Here is a 20,549-nt window from a genome sequence, read left to right as displayed (position 1 = left end):
CCTTTCAACTGGAATTAAATTATTCTGTTCTGAAATACTGCTACCAGCAAATTGATACAGGTGAGGTCATACTTGGTGTAAGCATGTTGTATTCTGGGCTCCCTGGTATGAAAAAGACACCCGAGAAAGTCCAACATAGGGCCACCAACATGCTTCAGTTCCCTCAGTATCTCTTCTATGAGATGCTGAGAGAGCTGGGGCTGCGCAGCTGGGGGAAGAGGAGGTTTGAGGAGATCTTAGCAACATATATAAATGCATGAAGGGGGAGTACAAAGAAGATGGAGCTGGGCAGGAATGCCCAGAACCCAGGAGGTTCTGTCCAAACATCAGGAAACAACTCTTTACAGGCAATAGAACACAAGCACAGGTTGCTGCAAGAGGTTGTAGAGTTTCCTTCCTTGCAATCATTCAAGCTATTAGAGTCTGGACATTATTCTTGGCAACCTGCACCAGACAACCCTTGCTTGAGTTTGGGGCTGGACAAGAGACCCAGAGATTTATTCCAACCTAAAACATTCTGTGGTGTAAGAGCCCAGAAACCTAACCATAACCTGAGCTGCATCAAAAGCAGTGTGGCCAGCAGGTCAAGGGAGATGATCCCACTCATCTGCTCTGTGCTGTGTGATCTCACCTGGAAAACTGCATCTAGAGGAGGGCCAGAAATGTAATCCAAGGAGTGCAACACCTACCTTGAGGACAGGTTGAGAGAACTGTGGCTATTTAGCCTGGAGAAGAGAAAGGCCTAGGGAGAGCTGACAGCAGTGGCCTTCTCATACATAGAAGGGCAATAAGAAAGAACGGGACAGACTCCTTAGCAGGATCTGTTGTGACAGGACAAGGAGAAATGGCTTCAAACTAAAAGGAGGGAGATTTAGACAGAATATGAGGAACAAAGTTTTTGATATGAGTAGTGAGGTACTGGAACAGGTTACCCAGAGAGGAAGAGGAAGCCCTATCCCTGGAGAAATTCAAGGTCAGGCTGGATAAAACTATGTGCAACCTGGCCTAGTTGTAGGTGTCACTGTCCACTGCAAGCAAGTTGGACTAGATGACCTTTAAAAGGGCCCTTCAAACTCAAACAATTCTATGATTCTATGAATGGAAAAGCTTCACTGAACAGGGCAGTGGTAACATGTGAGCTACAGAAAGATGCCTCCTGGAAATAACAGAAGGCAGTAGAAAGGTAGTGTGCTTCTCAAAGGTACTAATAACATGGAAAGAAAAGAAGACAACAGTCTGATTATGTAACATTAATTAGAAGGTAGCACTAGTAGACTGTTCTTGTTTCTGAGGCTCAGGAACACCACACTAGATGAGATTGGAAGGTATGTCTTATTCTGTGTATCACTGAAAGAAAATAACAGCATCTAATGAGAATCTTCCTTTCCACTGAACAGTGACAGCATTACTTAGAAGTGCATAGTTAAATGTATAGGTCAGTTGTGTTACTCTTGCTCCTTTCACGTTTTTCCCTCATGATACTAAAGACTAAATTGCAATGTAGTTTCTAGTCGAGTTTAGATAGCAGGTTAGTCTTAAGTTCAAAGTGGTTACCCTAAAAAAGATTGTAAGTCATTACTACTCAATTTTCAATCGTGGGCACTCCTTAAAAGCAGAACTGTAGATAAGAATACAACCAACGCTGTTCTTGTTGACTTGTAAAGACTTTTGGAAGCCTGTGCTGCATTTTACTGTCACAATGAACAAAAAACACCTAATCTCAGAATCAAAATAATGTCATCTAATAAAAGTTGCTGATAATCCACAGAAATTTTTGAGATATATCAGTAACTCTGAACATTAATAATCTTCTCATATGAATAATGTGACAGTGCAGAAGAATACCAGGCACACGAAAAAATCAAGGAGTATGTCAAAAACGTCAGTGTTTATTCAAAGGCTACAGGAATTAATTAATTAAAGTAGGTGAAAACAATAACAGTTCTCTAACTGGAAAGCTATCCTGTTTCTCATAAATGAGTTAATCATTGCACTTTCTTGCAATTTAGATCTTATCATAATGAATCTGACGTGAATTACAACTAGTCACATAGATGAATTTGCTTCCTGTTTGTATATTGAAATTAGAGTGTCAATTAAAGGCACTCAGTAGCAAACTACACCCATTTTCTATGAAATATCAGCTCTATCCATCTTGAAAGAAAAGTAAAGCTAAACAATAGAATCAAACCTTTTTCTAGCACTTGATCTAGCAGCTGGAAACCCTGCCTGTGGCAGGTGGGCTGGAACTTGATGATCCCTGAGGTCCCTTGCAACCCAAACTACTCTATGATTCTATGTGCAAAGGTTTAACTCAAATATTCATGCAAAAAAATGACCTCATATCACCATTAATGACTTCAAAACGGGAAGAATCTAGAAGGTACAAAGGTCACAAAACAGGTCACATTGAAAATCGCAGCATATTGAAAATAAGCTAACCATTACTTCACTAAACTATTTCACATGGTAAGAATTCCTATACTGCAATCCTGAAGAAGGTGACATCAAGTTACAAGGTTGCTCTGGATGTATCCCCATCATTTTCAACAACTGGTAAAGCACACATTGCAACAGCTCTGAAGGTGAGAAGGGATGGCAGAAAGTCAGTTGAAATTGCCTGCCTTCTCTTGTGCTGAACTGTTGACACCAGCCATGCTGAGCTGGAAATTTCAGAACTACTGACAGCAATTTACTACTATTTTAGACTAGAAGTATTCTGAACTGCAATGGAAAGCATAAAGGGCAGCAGAAAGCCAGCAGAGCTCCCACCAGTGGGTAAGGAACAAACCCTGATTCACAAAAATAAAGCCATGTCATCAACAGCAGGTATTTCTAATGAAAGACAACTGGTTATCACTGGTTATCTTCAGAGATACATCATTCATTTCTATCTACCAAATGCTGAGGTAAATGAATATTGCACAGATGTAGCTTCATCAAATAAATTTCAGTTGATGATTAATAAAACTTCCAACAATTTCCAAGCAATATAATTACCTTTGTTTTGCTTCTTCATGCGAATGTTTGTGCATTTAAATTTCACTGTAATATCATGGTAAACTAAAGGAGGGAAAAAAAACAAAACATGGGCATTACAACTAAGTTCTGATGCAATTTTACCTTCCTCTTTATATTCAGATTTTCTTAATAACTCAGCTTTTAACTTAAAATTTTCCCATCAGGCTTTGGTGTTCTTAGATTTTTCTATATAGAAATTTGCCATCTTAGTCCTCCTGCTTCAAAAGGGACCCCAAGCTGACTTCCTCTGGTGGCTGCTGTACACATCTGATTCAGTGACTCAGCCTGTGCATACTGAATTCTTCACTGCAGACAAGATGGCTCATATTAAGCAGAACAGAAAGCATGGGGAAAACACTGCTAGTTTTTAAATCAAATCCCTAATTCATTATTGTGAAATATTAATGGTCAGGGAACAGACTCATAAGGATAACTGCAATTGCATATTTGTAAGGCAAAGTTGCATTATGCTGAACATTTATCTACGTAAATAACAAGGTTAAAGATGTTCACTGTAAGGTTCCAGTTTCATGAAGCATGCTAAAGAAACCAAGTAATGCACAAATAAAATAAAAATACTATGAATTAAACCAGAAAGGTTTTACTTTTCTCTTGACACTTTGCAAGTAATTTCAATCACCTTTTAGCAGTGCATTCACTGCTTTTCGAAAGCTGAAGAGTCAAAAAGGATACTACTTACTTGTGTGGTCCTGATACAGCTCTATATAATGTAAGCTACGTATTGCTTTGTTCTTTGCCTAGAAAAAAAGAAAGCTTTCCATGAATTTTTATGCCAAGCATTGGAAATTTACCACTGTTTAGTTGTCTTGGTAGGAAAAAAAAAGCAAGAAAGAGAACTTAAGAAAGAAGGCTTGACAGATCTAATCCACTTAGCTTTATGGAAATGAAAACATTCAAGTTAATAACTGTACCCTGCCAACAGACTGAACATTTCAAAAGACCTCAAAGGGTACTTAACAACTTAACTGTGCATTTTAGCTTTGCTGTCTTGGTAAGTTTTGTTAATTGCTGAAACACAAATTAAATTAAGGTAGATGGATAAATAAATATTTGAAGTCTAAAGAAGTCTCCTTAAGGTCATCATGCATAAGGAAGAGAAAGTCCCATGCACCATGCTATAAGCAGATTGTATGCACACATGGCTTTATGTGTTTGTGTAGACTAAAAACATACCAATAATTTAACAACATATAACACATTATATTTTGGTATGAAACATCTGCACTTGCTTTTCATCAACATACTTTCCGTAAAGCATTCATCCTGTCACCTGCTTTCCCCAGTGCAAAACCTGAAAGACAAAAAATATGTTATTACTGGGAAATGCATGAAGCAGTGTCCTGAGAAACAAGAGGGGGGGAAAAATTCACTAAATTTCACTAATTTATTGTAGATATTATGGGAGAAATGGACTGGAAGAGATCTAAGAAAGCATCCAAACTATTATGGTGCTGCAAGCAATCGAGGACATCACCACAAGTCTGGAAGTTGACAGTGTATGAAGCAGAAGGCCCAGGGTAGCACTTGCTGTCAGTTAACACTTGATAAATTCCCTATGCACACAGTGTATATCAGGAACTGTCCATCACTTTTTAACTCCCACAGAAGAAAACGCGAGCAAACTGTGCTATGCTTTTACGCACACACACAGCTCATTAGTAATGTATTACCAATGAAGTCACACAAAACAGTAGAAAGCTCCAAAAGTGAGATCACTTGGTCAAGCTCAATCATTCTTAGGCTTAAAGTGCACCTTCAAGGACATGATAATGTTTCATTAAAGTGTTGCAAAGAAAAGATAAGCAGAACTTTTCAGAGTAACTGAGTTCTGCTGGAGACACACCGTGCTCTGTGTACACATTCCCGTCTTCCCCTCTGAATTGTAGCTAAAATTCACCTTGAGGAGCCCATCTAGATTTGAATCTTTCAAATGGATGAAGTTCTGCAAAACTGCACTCAACTGGAAATAAGGCTGTCTTAATAAAGCTCCTACGTACATCTCATCAGAGAACAAGCTCACCATAAAAAGCCTATTTACATCCAACAGTGGAAGCTCTGTACGTATACTGAAAATAGAATTTTCTTTAGCACAGTCATATAACAATGCAAATGTAATTTCCTACACTCTGTCACCATCCCATATTCCTGTCTATTATTTGGATTATTTACTTTAGAGCTATTCACTTTTTTTCTTTTAAGCAGAGCCTTCTTTTAATTCTGCACAGGCTTCTTATCTCTGAGTCTATTTGAGGTCTAATAGGAATTTTAATGCACATTGGTTTGTATTTACATAAAGAAGTCTATCTCCTTAGGGAGAAAAACTTAGCACATTCAAGGATCCTTCTTAAATAAAACATAGCCTGGGGGAAAAAGACAAAATTACATAAAAGAAATCAGTGAAAGATGTATGCTATTTCCTAAACAACGTAACTGGAAACTCACTGTAGTACAGGGTAGTTTTGTAGTTATTTTAATCCCTCTACAATTCATCGGCGTTACAATTAAATGCTAGCACTAGCACTGCTCTTACAAGCAGTCCTGACAATTTATCCCACACGTTTGGATTCTGACCCTTCTCAAATGCTGGCTACTAAGACAAAGCACTTCTTGCAAGATGAAGGATGCTCAAAAACTTCTGTAACTGACAAAAAGAAACAGAAAACCTGTCAGAAACAGTGCACTTCCCAGGTGTGCTGTCTCCTACCTCAGCTGTGAGCATCTGCTGGCCTTTAGAGATTTTAAAAAGCAACAAGTTTAATACCACTGCATTACAGAACATCTCTTTTTGCTTTACCAGTATGTAATATTGTTAAGTATTATTTATCCAGAAACACCCCACATACAAGGGCATTGCTGTGTGACTGCACTGAAGTACTATTACCTGCTTGTCAGCCTTGCCTGTCCTCACATAACTGAGCCCATGAAAGGTAAGTGTATATAGAATAAGCAGAATTGGCACATAAACAAGTACACAGGAGGTCAGCACTATTATTGGGCAGGCGTATCACTGGCACAAAGAGTGCATGTATTACAAACATCAAAGTAACAATTTAAAAGGCTCAAAATACATCCCACAAGTGATTTTCTAAGAAATAAAACACCAAGTGTACCCATGTCTTGAATTTCACCTGTCTACTATGAAAACACATTGGATCCCATCCATCTGATGGATGTATCAGCAGGACCCCAAAGGCACACCAATGTTTCAGTTTTGTTTTCTTTTCTCCCTTTCATTTTGTTTGTTGTTTTTGCTGTTGTTTTGGTTTACAGTGATATTTCCTCCTTCATAAAATTTGTAACCATAACACAAACTACTTCCTCATCAACAGCGCTAACTGACAGTGCTAAACCAATGGGGATTTCTTCTGGTAAATCTACTCTGCATATGTTCCCTTAAGAAGCTGCAGTAGAGTGAAATCCTTGTTCCCCTTATTTTGTAAAGCCCAACCCTGATCAGCAAAAAGGCTCTTCTGGCCAAGATTGTTAAGCACTTTACTTGAAGTAGGAATTGCAATTACTTACTTTAGAACTTATTAACTTCTAAGGAGAGGAACATGGCACAATGTGCCATTTCTTAGTCATCTGTCTTTGCTCTTATTGATCTTACTAATGTATGAAGCAGTACCATAATATTAGATGGGATCCTCTTGGTATGATTACTTCTAGAGAGAGCTTGGCAAAAGCTACTGTTCAGCATAATTGTGCTTAAATACTTCTGCTACAAGGAGAACAAAACTAAATGGAATCCCTCTGATCAGTATTCTTTCTCCATCCCATGCTGAGAAAGAAAAGAGCTCTGTTCATAGCTTGTATTATTAGATTTTTCACAATATCACATTTCTTTTGATTTGCCCCATTTCCTTTTTGCCATAGAGAACATTTCTACGGTTGGACTTTCAATTGCTTGCCGAAAAGATCTTTACAAAAAACTGTAATGGAGAAAACCTATAAATGGGTCAAAATGAGATCACTGAAGTTACTACAGAAATAGACTCAAGCAGCCACGAGTGTTCTTTTCCCTTAGAAGTACAAACATGAAATCTGTGGGAAAGTGTGCTTTGCTGACTTTTTTTTTTTCCTTAGGATTGTCTTCAATAAGAAGAGCTTCCCAAAAAGACCGAAGGAAATTCATGGTCTTCTGATTTAACAGGTTGATGACAAAGTTCTGAATCAAGACAGTCCATGCTACCTGCGAGTACCGGGAAGCCAGTCCTTACTTTGTAACTAAAAGCAGCAATACTTACAAAGCAGTATCCTCACTTCTAAGGAGGAAATAATAAAGTAAATGGAAAAAAGCCTAATATATATATATATATATATATATATATTATAATATATATTTATTCTGGCATACAATGTTTCTTCAAATCCTCACATCTTCAATAGCTCTGTTACAAGCAATGATTAATTAGGAATCTTTCCCATATAGCACACACACGTACCTGCAGCCCCTTTACCATTTCCAACAGCCACTAAAGCACGTATTGATTTTTTTCTGCCTTCCTTCGCCTTCATACAAAACACATTTTTCACCTGAAGAAAGAAACACAAAGCATCTTATTACAGCACAACCCAACTGTATTTTATATCTTCTTTATTTTTAGAGAGATTCTGTTTGCTAGAGAGGAATTAGAAGTTTGCAGTGAAGTGTTCCAATATACACTGCCTTTGCCAGCAAGCATCAACTGCAGCAGGACGCTGGCTTGAAGACATTCGATAGCAGCTACTAAAAATCTGTACTCAGATACACAAGAAGTTATTTCACTACTTCTGTTGTGTTTAGCTGTACAACAGTTAACAGTTCAACATTACAATAACTATATTTTATATGCAGCACAAGCAAACTCCTCCTCACTCTATGAGGCCCAGGCAAGCCAAAAGGCTGGACAGCCATGGTTTAACATCTTATCAGAGATCCTTTGTCCATTTAGCACCTGTTCTGAGGTACGTACGTGCTGAACATTTTTATTTCTTAGTTCTTCATATGCCCATACGCGTATGCTTGTGTGCATACATCTAAAACCAACAAAATCTTGTTTTCTACTTTCCTGAAGCCCCAGTATGGCTTTTCCATGTTATAATAAGTGCTAATTTAAATATTCATCGTTAGTGTAGAAATTAAACTGTACTTCCCACTTTTCCCCATACATAATTCAGTAACCTACTGTGGTTCTTTTTTCTTACTTGAAAGGAAATTGCTACAATATGACTTCAACAGTCTCACCGAAATTCACAATAAGACAAAATCCAGCGACAATACAGGGTACAGATTAGAACTAAGTACTGCTGAAAAATTCCACTCATGCTTTTATTAAAATAAAGATATTGCTAAATTCAACGTGCATGCTTTAGAGAGCGCTTCAAAGAATGATCAGCTTTACTAATTGCTTACTCCAAGCTCTTATTCCATCTGCAACCCTATTGGTCACAAGAGCATGCTAAAACACAAGCACTGTACGATGAAAGTATCTGTGGAAATAGGTTATTTACAGAAAATGCAAAAGAATAATGAAGAGATTGAAGCAGAGTGATGCTCTCTCCAGGAGCACTGAAAGAACACTATTTTTGGCAGAGGAAGACAGAAGTTTGTGCAGAGCATCTCAACACATACTTTACATAATGAAAGGCTGGCATGCATACCGTCAAGAATAAATAATGTGATGTCTGTAGTAATCAACTCAAAATTATTCTTAACCCTATCCAGAAGGTGGCAGAAAAGACCTATGCAATGAGCTTCCTCGGTAGCCTCTTCTTAAAACTGCACTTGTCAGCTGTTTCTGAACAGCTTTGAAGGAAAATGTGTTCAGTCACCCATCACAATCAGCGCTATTGCATCTCTCTTGAAATGCTGTAAAGGTTTTTTGAGATTGATAATGTACCCAGGCAGCCATGGCTGCTGGAACAACTGTGTCCTTAGATTCTCTCTGCACACCCCCATGCCTCCTCACATCAAAGTGATCAGTGCTCTGCTGGAGTGTGTTCAGAAGTGCTTCCCTTCCATTTTTCAGTTAAAGCAATGCAACTGAAAGCGTATCATTAAGCAGCACTGGAATTAATTAATACACAATGTAACAGCTTGCCACTTTTAAAACAGCATGACCCTGAAATTGTGACTGAAACTAAGATGCAATTACCCTTATTTGCTAGACTGCAATTCAAGCTAGATTTAAAGTCAATTTTTTCCAATTCCTAAACACACATGCTCAAACTTAATCACAGTGTCTCAAATTGACTGCCTCCGTTTCCATTATTCAGTGCCAACAATGCAGATTAAGCTGGCTTTCAAGAGCAGAGATACTGTTCTTCCATCTGAAACGCAGAGTGAAACCACCTCAAGCATTCCCTAAGGATAACAAAGTTTCAAAGGTGGAGTTAGAAGCCTGGAAGGATGCTGCAGTCCTTCCACCATTATTTCAAGCACTTAACAACTTACTGTAACGTGCTAGAAACAGGAAAACAGCCCAATGCTTTCTTAGTTTTCCTCTTGTGAAAAAGAAAAAAATAACAACACATGACTGATAAGACAAACAGACCATGGGAAGCCCTCCTTTCTACAAAGCATAACCTGGGCACCTCTGGGTCACACCTGTGACCACTGCTATTCCCTTGCTGCTGCTGAGAGCATCCATGCAGGTTGAACACCTCACGGCAGAAGATCCTCCGGTCCAATAGTAAAGTGCAAGGTGATAGAAAATAAAACAAGAGAAGGATGCTAAGAGAAAATCCTTTTCATGCAAGTGATCCTATAGAGGCACACAGCTAAAAGGCTTCCGAAGTCAGTACACTTGAGAGGAGGAAGTAATAAAACTGCACGTCTTATAAACAAAAATCAAACCCCTGTAAGCTAGATTGTGGCTGTATCAGCCTTTTCTTCTCTGTGAAAAGCACCAAGGACAGAGTAGATGCATACAACAGTGACAGAACTTCTCTCAGGTATAACATAAAACTGCAGCATCAAAAAACCATCTGGATGTGGTTCTCAAGGTCACAATTTGGTGATGGGTTGTTAGAGTAGTTTGGTTAGGCCGTGGTTGGACTGATGATCTTGGAAGTCTTTTCCAACCTGAGCAATTCTATGATTTAAATTGCACAAACTAGCTGTAGGGCAAAACTGGTGCTGCTGACGAGTGACAGGACAGTGAGACATTTTCCTTGAAAGCATGCACATGGTGGACAGTGGCAGGCAAAGTGCATCAGAAGGAAAACTAGACTGTCTTCTGCTACTCTCCTCAAGGAATAGTTAGTGAATTCATATTAATTACCAGCACGGTCTGATAAGGAGACAAAGATGAAGCTAGTAGCCCAATTGAGGCCAGGCTGCTATGGTCACAGGTCCAACAAGTAGAACAGTGTTAGAGATGTTAGGAATGGCCACCACCTCCTGCAACTCTGGATCCAGCTTCTGAAGTGATGAGGCTGCTTCAATCAGTAGCAAAGCAAAACATAAGGAGGACGCAGAACTACTAAAGAGCATCCAAAGGAGGGCTATGAAGATGGTGAAGGGTCCAGAGAGGAAGATGTATGAGGAGCAGATAAGCAGCTAAGGTCCCTTGGTTTATTAAGTCTAGAGAAGAGGAGGCTGAGGGGAGGCCTCAGTTATCCTGTCTGCTGTGCATCCATCCCCTGTGTGCTTACTGCACACCATAAGCAGAAGAACCATTACACATAAATGGACTCCTCATCCTCTCACTGAACAAATCATACGAAAGTTTTTGATAAGATACTTGAGGGGTTTTTCACAAAGACCGACTCATCACGGTTTTGGGATAAAACCCAGGCACAATTTGCACCCAAGTTAGAAATCAGTCCAAATTGCAAAGCAACTATAGGAATACTCAGGTTAGTGCTGATAATTTTCCCTTCACATGCATAAAACCCTCTTCCATAACTATATGCAATCCAAATGCCCTACTGACACAGAGTAGGTCTCAATGTGGTTTCATGCTACAATGATTGAAGCCACTTAAAGCCACATCACATCTGAGATGGTTTTGCTTCCTTTTCACAGTCTGACTGCAGTTTCAGGTAGCATGCCAAAACCCCAGAACATCAGAAAAACAAATAAAGCACAGAATATCTTGTGTTGGAAGAGACCCACAAGGATCACCAGATCCTTCACATAGGGCCATCCAAAAATCAGACCACATGACTGAGAGCTTCATCCAGATGTTTCCTGAACTCAGGCAAACAAAGTACCATGGTCACTGCCCTGGGCAGCCTGATACAGTGCTTCGCTGCCCTCTTGGTGGTTAACTTCTTCCTGATATCCAACCCGAAGAAATTATAGCACACGTTTACATTTCCTCACTGAGCTGCTGTTCTTTCCTATAACAGCTTGTTTCACATGTTATCATTATAGAAACTGTCAGGTAACTTTCATTATCAGTCAAAAGACATCACTGATATCATCCTTGGAGCATAAAATTTGCCTGCAGTTCTAAAATCAAAATCTACATCTCTACAGCCCCAAAACACATTTGTGCCAACATCTCATTTTAAGTAAACTATTACTCAGAGTATCACTTGTACCATATAATTTTTCAGTCAAGGATGTCAGGCAATAGATCTCAGACACCGTAATTTCAAGCAGCATTTCCCTTCATAACAAGCCTTTTCCATTGTGCCCTTCACAAAAACAACACCTAGAAAACAATTTCCAATGATTTAAAAAGGCTTTTGACTGTGCTTTAAGGAATGTTCTTTTGGTCACAAGTGTTAAAACTACCACAGATAATTCTGTGCTCCTAAAGAAAATACACATGAACCTGTTTTCTCGCTACTTCATAGAAAGTTGAAACTAAGGTTTATATTCTACTTATGATTCCCTGTCACATCTAGTCAATTCATAGTTGTTCAATGTATGCAAAACACATTACTATAGAGCGATACAGTTAGAAACCTTCCCTGTGTTCATATTACCTACCGTTATCTCTCCATAGTTCCATGTACCTTTTATAACAATCCATTCAGAAACACTGAAGACACGGTTCTTTCGCTTTGGCCCAACAAACCATCGCTTCTGATTTTGACACTACTTTTGTCGTTGAAAAAAAATAAAGCTACTGTTCCAGAGGTAGGACAACTGTCTGTAGTTTGGCACAGAAAGCCTCATAGTTCCCAGTGTCTCCATTCCTAAAGTGTCCCAAGTCAAGAGTCTCCATACAACCAACTTTCCCACACAGTCCTGATCAACAATTGCCAAGGACTAAATTCCGAATGACTAGGTATGTTCAGGTGACATTCTATTGCAAAAACATGGTCCTCCAGCCACATTTGCAGAATGTGGCCCTTGCTTTAAAGACAGTACCAGTGTATTTATGTTGTGGCCTTTCACTATGCAAACAATGTATTGCCTGACCTGATTTATTTATTTTTTTCTTTCCATCACGTCTATGCCTTTCTGTCATCAATATTTAAACACCAGTAAGTGTCCCTAGTTTAAAAAGGCAGGACATAACCATCTGACTGAAAAACCACTCGTCAGAATTATTCTGCTACTTGAAAGGCTGCAAGGTACAATTTCAAGGTACGATCCCAGGTACAATTTCAAGTAAACTGATCTTTACTAGAAAGAAGTGGCAAAACAAAAAGCTATGAACACGAAAAACAAGCCCTCTAAAGACAGACTTTTTGCAGCTGGCAACTTAAGTGTCAGACGAGAAAAAACATACCCATCATCTACAAAATACATTCTTTATTGCTATACCTTCACCCTTACAAAGCTCACATTTGTAAAAGATTCCAAGGGGGCACTGAACTTGTATGTTTTCCAGCCTTATTGACTGCTAGGCTTCATTTTCTAATGTTGAACACATTACAAGGCAAATGGTGTCATAATAGAAGCTATCATATAGGGTTTGTTTTTTATATGTTTTTTATTGCCACCACTGTGATTTTAGACCAGAATAAAAGAATCAATTTGACAGTATCTGGGCAAGCAGCTCTGCATGGCCCTGCTGAAGAAGGGGTGTGGAGCAAACGGACCCAGAGGTGATTTCCCACCTCCATCACTCTGAGATGAGGTAGAACAAGTAGCCCAAACAACCTACTTCGAGCAGCACAAGTTAATACAAAATCAAAACCAATATACAGCCCCTGGTATTGCTTCATTGGTCTCAACAGATAGAAGTCAAAGCACCAAATCCAGTCTATACAGCGGGTGTGGTAGGGCAGTCCAGCTAAGATGGGCAATGTGTGCCACAGTCTTCAAACTGATATAGGGTCTGGTGTTATTGTGTTGCAAGTGAAAGGTTGTCTTCTTCCCTGGCCTGTCCCTAGAACTTCAAGCCTTCAGCTTAGTCAGCATCAGCAATGTGGTGGTCAGAGTTGATGGTTTGTTTGCCTTCTGGGAAAAAAGAATCATTGACAATGACATGATCAAGAAAACTGCCACCTTCAGCCTTATATTGGTTCAACAGGCACAGAAAAACTTGCATGTGGTGTTCTTTCTGATTCTGTGTGTTTGCCATATTGCAGCACTGCCACCATTGTTTCCAATGCACCAAAGCCAATATTTAGCTACAAACACAGCTCCCTGATTGCAATCCCATGGATGAGCACATTGGGAAGCTCTTCATTTCATGGTGTGACAGCTGTGCATGGCCATCCAGAACATGGTTCATCTTGCACATTGCTGTTGCCACAGCCAAAATGTATCACCCATCAACTCACTGTGCTTACATCCACTGTTTGGTCTCCATAAATGTTCTGCAAGCATCAATGCACATTAGCGGGTGTTGTTTTCTTCCTAATGGAGGAAGTCAGTTCCACATGTTTGCTCCACTTGCACTTCCATGCTAGATGGCATTTTTGTCAGACTGCCCCTCTGCTGCCATCTGTCACACAGCAACGACATGTAACAGAATATTGGTGGGAAGGTTCCACCTCTACTGCCATTCTGCCAACATCCAACTCTGATAACTTGGGACAACATAATGACAGCAGAGGCATTACTTTTGGAGCAGCCCCCGTATTTTTGCAGCTGTATTCTTCTGAAAAACACACTATTATTTTCTCACATCTGTGGCAACATCATAACAGTACATCCCTAGTCTGCCCCTCAAGAGCTTCTTTATTATTCAGATATAATGAAGCAGTGAAAAAGATTTCTACAGCACAGGGAAGTGCTGCATGGCATCAGTTTTTCGTTATTTAATGTATTTAACTGTAAATAATGAGGCAGATACAGAACAGCCCAATTCAGTAAATACCTAATGTACAATCCAAACTGGCTGCTGACTGGGAGGTGTCACTGTGACAAAGGAACAGCCACTACTCTCTAATATGACCTTCCAATTAATTGAAAACACTGTGACCTACAAGGCTCATGAAGGTTGTAACACTTGCCCGTAACAACTGCAGAAGAAGTATGACCTAAAAATCAATTCTTACTGCACATTAACTTAAGTATGCAAAAGTTACGTCAGAATTGGTAAGCTACATGGCAAGTCCTGAGACAGCAAAACACTTCAAATGGTTTTCAAGCCCTTGACAGCTGGAACATTTTGGAAGCCGATAGACATGAGAGAGGTGAAATCCATTTTGTTGTTACATGGAGGATGAAGGATTCTGGTTGACAGTTCCCTCCCTTCCTTTAAAATATGGGGAATGGAATTCAGTGACTAGAGAGGAGATGCCCTGTTAGTAAGGTACCTGTAGCATGCCCAAGTTGAAAAGGGAGGAAAGATTCATCACTGGTGTATGTTATTTCATCTATACTTGTACATACCAGTACCACTTCACTCACTCAAATCAAAGTTGATCTTCAATATCAACTTAGTTTTTAAGACAAATACAGATTGATATGGGACAGTACCTGGTAGTGGTACAGAGAAAGTGTGATTCCTTCCAAAACAGGCATCACAGGTCAGCTTTGGTGGTGGAACACAAGATGAAATGCTGAGAGTGAAACTAAACAGAAGTCTGAATTCAGGGTGGTACAAACACCCCTCCTAGACAGCAGTATAACACAACACTGGCTAAAAATACAGGCAGAATTTCACACAACTGTCTAATAAGCCAAACTGCAATAATGGCAAGGGTAAAGTGATGAACAGACGGCACTGCTTATTTAAAACCGCGTAGCAACTCATTGGACAGTCACTCGTTTTCACAGTGACAGAAAGATCACAACATCTGCATTAAGCAGAGATTTGCTATGCATTTATCAGAGAACACAGATCCAGGTTAATGTCTCAGATCTAAGATCACGGTTAGAAATTAGTCTTTTCAATGCAGCAGCCAGACATGAATGCTTTTTCCAATAATACAGTAGTTAAATATTAATTTCAAATAAGATTTTGCTGATAACTCTGAAAGGGAGACAAATCTTATAAGCAATTTCATCTGGAGTAAGTAAGCAACATGAGAATACTCTAAAGGAACAAGTTTATGCAATTGCTTTCAACACAAAGCCACTGGATTGGTTTATGCCTCTGAGTATTTGTATAGCAGGGTTTAATTTAATTTATCAAAAGCATAATCCAGAATCTCACAAGTTCTTAGGTATTCACCCTGCTTTGTGGTGCTGCTCTTGCCACCTTGCTTTGTGGTTCCGTAGCTGGTCTTCAGGAGACAAAAACAGCTCTAAGATTTCAACCCAAACAAAGAGTGCTGCAAAGGAACACTGAATTTCTCCCAGCTCTTCCTCCTTTACCAGTAAGATCAGTGAACAACATGAAAGACTTGGCCAAACTTAGCAATTTGATGCCCCCAGCTGGATGTGGTCAATTTGCTACACCTTGCTGAGTTTTGCTTTCTAATAACTCATTACAGCACAATGTTGAGTCCTTTCTAACATGTCAAATATTTAAAAACCAACAAGAAAAGCTACAACAGACTGAGATTTCAAGCTGTACACAGCACTGATAGAGCTAGAAATTAGCTGGCCACAGCTATCACAAATCTCACTAGAGTTAGGACATGAGTACAAGAGAAAGGAATGCAAGGAGGATAGAGAGCAAATACTGCTCTGCCTTCCAGAGCTACTGCCTTTCCTGGATGCTCAGCATCATTTGGTTCCAGACTGATAGCAAGTGAGTCACAAGAAATGAGCTTATTTCTAAAGTCAGGACTTGCCCCAACGAAGCCTCAATTAGTTCCATGGTTTCCATAGTAACAAATGCGTTTGAAGTTAGAAAAACTAATAAAATAAAAGGCAGAAAAAATAACTTGCAATAGCATGAGCATGCATAGTTCTAAGTGTTAATGGTCTGTTCTGGAATGCATTACATTCTCCAGGAATGGCTTTCCCATTGAGAAGCAACAACACATATTTGCACTACTAACACTTTACAATTCACTATTCACAATCTATTACTAATAGTTGACCTTGTTTTCAAAACAAAATTCACCTATCACGTCATGCAGCTGAAACAACACACTAATTTCTGTAACACTGACTTAGAGAAGACTGTTAAATAACAACAAGTTCAATATAAAATTAATTATAATTAAAGTCCTTGAAAAGTTTTTGTAATGCTTACCTGAATGACTCTTGTTTCAAAATCCTCATAAGTTTCTGTTGGGGAAAAAGTAGTGTATTACATTTCCTTGTATTAATTACAAATCAGCACAGCTCCCCGCAGTTCATATTATTTAATAAAGAATGCAATTTTTATGTAGCTGTAATTTATAAATTCATCTCAGCAGTAAGTAGAAAATAATTCAAACACATATCTAAAAAATGAAGATTATTAGCTGCTTCCTTTCAAAAAGGCCTCAAATATTGGTTCTTTCAGAAGTAATGCCTCCTACTTGTTTCTATGGAAACTCCAACAGATACAAAGGGCTCAATAACATAATTGATAGAGCAAACTCTCAGCTACAAAACACTATTTTTCAACAAAGCCACCACCACCAGCTATGCATTCTCACCAGTGATGAACAAGAGTCTGCACGCCGTGCTCAGAACAATCCACACAGTGCCACTGCTAAGAGAACATTGCCTGCACGGCTTAACTGTGCTCACATCCACTGTTTGGTTTCTATAAACGTTCAGCAAGTATCAATGAGTGCCACTTTTTCTGCATGGAGGGATTCAGTCCCACATCTTTGCTCCACACGTACTTCCATGTTAGATGCCATTGTGTCAGACTGCCTCTCTGCTGCCACCTGTCACACAGCAACAACACATAACGGGATACTGGTGGGAAGCTTCAAACCCTGCTGCTATACCACTCATCTGCCTCTGACATCATGGGCCAACATAATGGAATTGGAAGCATTATTCTGGGAGCGGGCTTTGTACTTTGTAACATGAGTCCGTTCATTCAGCCTTTTAAAACAGAGAAAACAACGTGTAACTCCTTATAGTGCATTTTATTATTATTTCTTTAGTAAAAAGCAACATCTATTACACAGGAAGAAAAACCATACTTTTTTAAATGGTAAAGCAAGACATCAATTTAACAGCTTTGTCTGAACGTCACAAAGAAAGTAATAACGCAGCTGATGAAAACCTGAACTGACCTCAGAATCTCTTCAATATTTTAACCACAAGTTAAGCTACACAATCTTTCCAAATTAAACCTGAAATACTCCTTGGGAAATCACCACAAGCCAGCACTTATATTGGAGCATTTTTATTCAATTATATTCGATATTCTTTCTAATTCTCTCCTGATGCAGAAATGTTATGAGAAACATCAGTTTACAGTATGAATAAATAAAAATACTGCTCTAAAACTGAAACAAACAGCTACAAAGAAAACAAACCACCACTGTGCGTAATGTGCAACATGCAAAGGCTGTAAATGGTTAAAAACGTCACCAAATGGGTCAACTTCCATCGTAGCAATACTATTAGCCAGTACTGTTCAGAATACTCTGAAACATGTGTTAGACAATCAACAAGGACTCAAACTGCATTTCTTTATGCATATTCCTGTGAAATTCGAGAGAAGAGAAAAAACAAAATATAGCCACATCAAATAATCAATACTAACACAGCCAAACTTCCAACCTCTTCCAATTTCAGATGCTTCCTGAAGAGAAAAAGTCTTTGCAGCTGAAGACATCCACAGCATCATTCATTTTGTCTAGTTATGATTGAAGAGTTACATGTTGCTTCCACATCACACTGTGTTCATGTCATCACGATGATAACAGGAGCTATGCTCAGGTATATGTTACATATCCAGCTCTGCATCCTTTTCACTGCACTAAAATCAGTATGTTTCTGCTCTGTCGTTTAAAAGGGGTTTGAAAGGAATAAGACATTTCTGAAATGTTCTATGAAATTATGAGGTAGGAAAAGAGCTAGAACGGGGCAGAGCATGATGTACCATCTATAAGTACTAACTCTGAAGCTGGCAAGTAATAGGAGAGAGCAAAAAACCATGCCAGTAAAAGCACCACAAGATCTTATCCAGAGACCTTCACTCTGACACACTCTGCAAGAAAAGCTTTATTCCAGAAAAAGAAATGACTGCCTTTGAAATCAATGGGCAATGGAGTAAAATGCAACACCTCAGTATAAGAGGCAGAATAAAGAGGAGATCTCACCAACCTCCTGCATCTGCCATTTACTTTATGACCTAGAACTTTCGCTATTTAAAAGACTAGTGTTAATGTCACCATTTAGAAGACTAGCGTTAATTAAAACATTAAACACTTGTTGCATTTGGAATAGTCGCAGTGGAGCTTAAAACAACATAATGGTGGGGAGAAAAGAAAAAAACAGAGACTCAGATGTTGCTTTATTGTTTATATGTTTACTGTTATAAATATGATAATCTCAGTACACTGTAGAGGAAGCCTCCCAGAACATTGGGTAGGCAGGGCTGAATGGCAGCATTTTAACCACGCCTGGCTGGACACCAGGGAATCTGTACCATTCACAGGATTTGATGGTTTCAAGTCTGCTCCTTCTACCACCCTGACAGTGCTTTAAACACAGCCCATGTCCTCACTCTCTTATGAAGTCATCCCATTATTCTTCTGAATAAAGAGATGGTGACTGAACTCTGGGGATCTGCAAATCCCCACAGTTTTTAATGAACTAAAAGGGAACTGGTATATGCTAATCAGAAACTGCTTTTCTCAAACACACTTATAATACAACCTGACAGTTTCATTTTCATATTTTTACTGCACTGTTCTTTTCCCTTTTTGGCATTACTTGAACAGACTACTGCAGCCAGCTTTAATGCAAGTAACCATCATCAGCTCTTACAAGGAGCAGCTAAGACTGAGATTGTTCAGTCTGGAGAACAGATGCTGGAGAACAGATGCTGAGAGGAGACCTTACTGCTCTCTGCAACTGCCTGAAAGGAGGTTGTGGCCAGGTGGGGGTCATCCTCTACTCGCAGCTAACAATGGAAGGTTCGGGTTGGATACTAAGAAATATTTCTTCTCCCAAAGAGTGGTGCTGCTTGGGGAGGTAGTGGAGCCACCATTCCAGGAGGTGCTCAAGAAACATTTAGATGTAGTACTAAGGGACACGATTTAGTGGGAGAAATACTGGTGGATGACTGGACTAGATGATCTTGGAGGTCTTCTCCTACCTTCTTGATTCTGTGATCAGTAGCCACACTGAAATCCAGAGAGACACTGAAGAGTACAATCCATGCATTCATTAATGCTGTTTGCAGCTGCTGCTGCTTCTTTTAACAGAATAAGCTATCTGAAAACACATTTGATTTTAAAAGCAACACAATGTTGTGTTTAAAGCACAGAACTCAAACCATGAAATTTTCTTGACTTTCCTTACATTCCAACAATAATTTTGAGGAATTTGGAACAATTCATTAACTTCTCAAATTTCTAGTTTCCACTTGTGAGTCAGGCTGCCTAAGACAATGCCCGCTGTCATGCTGCTACCTTCCACAGCACACATGCCCTCGAGGTAAGAAAATGAAATGCGGGTAAGTGAACGTAGCACATTTTTCATTTATACTCTACGGTATTAAGCTGATATTGAAACAAAATGAGTAATTCTCATAAGCAAGGATAAAGGAAAAAAAAAGGTGTGAAGAGATCAGAAGGTAAGAGCTCCACAAGTTCACGAGGAAAGTCTGAAGGAAAGAATGTATCTCAGACACCAGAGCAACACAAGCCATAAAATTACCTATTCCAGCTACAGGAATTGAAGGCCTGGGAAGGGAGCAGAGAAGTGCAAGACCATGATGTGGGATAAATTTACATGGGATGTATTTACAAGACAAAAAGCTATTAAAAAAATAACCAACAAAATGACTTCATTCTACACGGACAGCATTATGCTCCTCTGGAAAGAAAGACAACGCTCTCACTGACTTATGGCTTTGGTGCAAGGCATATCTATATTTTGAATTAGGGTCCAGCATTTTCCACCAGAAAATACTCATGTGGAACAATTCATAAACAACACAGCAGGTAGACTGAGCATCAAAAGTGACTGCAAGGAAAGCAAAACCAAAGTTACTTCAAACCATATACGTGATTTCCCACTCATAGGGAGATTTCTATTGATGAAGCAAGTCCTATTTATAAAGGCTTTCTGCAACACGTGTTCCAAGACCACAGCT

General features: G+C 39.2%; 1 protein-coding gene across 1 annotated transcript in view; it reads right to left on the bottom strand.

Annotated features, from left to right (window-relative positions):
- The window catches only part of MRPS5 (mitochondrial ribosomal protein S5), a 38,200-nt gene that overhangs the window by 4,260 nt on the left and 13,391 nt on the right, over positions 1 to 20,549 (bottom strand). The window contains exons 5-9 of the mRNA XM_072333295.1: positions 16,527 to 16,561; positions 7,485 to 7,575; positions 4,287 to 4,333; positions 3,722 to 3,779; positions 3,001 to 3,063 (exon numbers count right to left, since the gene is read on the bottom strand). Coding sequence (XP_072189396.1) covers positions 3,001 to 3,063; positions 3,722 to 3,779; positions 4,287 to 4,333; positions 7,485 to 7,575; positions 16,527 to 16,561 — 294 coding nt within the window. The remainder of the gene's footprint in view (positions 1 to 3,000; positions 3,064 to 3,721; positions 3,780 to 4,286; positions 4,334 to 7,484; positions 7,576 to 16,526; positions 16,562 to 20,549) is intronic.

The sequence above is a fragment of the Excalfactoria chinensis genome, chromosome 3 (genome assembly GCF_039878825.1).
Source record: "Excalfactoria chinensis isolate bCotChi1 chromosome 3, bCotChi1.hap2, whole genome shotgun sequence".
Classification (NCBI taxonomy): domain Eukaryota; kingdom Metazoa; phylum Chordata; class Aves; order Galliformes; family Phasianidae; genus Excalfactoria; species Excalfactoria chinensis.
Note: the sequence above shows the minus strand (reverse complement) of the source record. Positions and strands in the feature narration are given on the sequence as shown.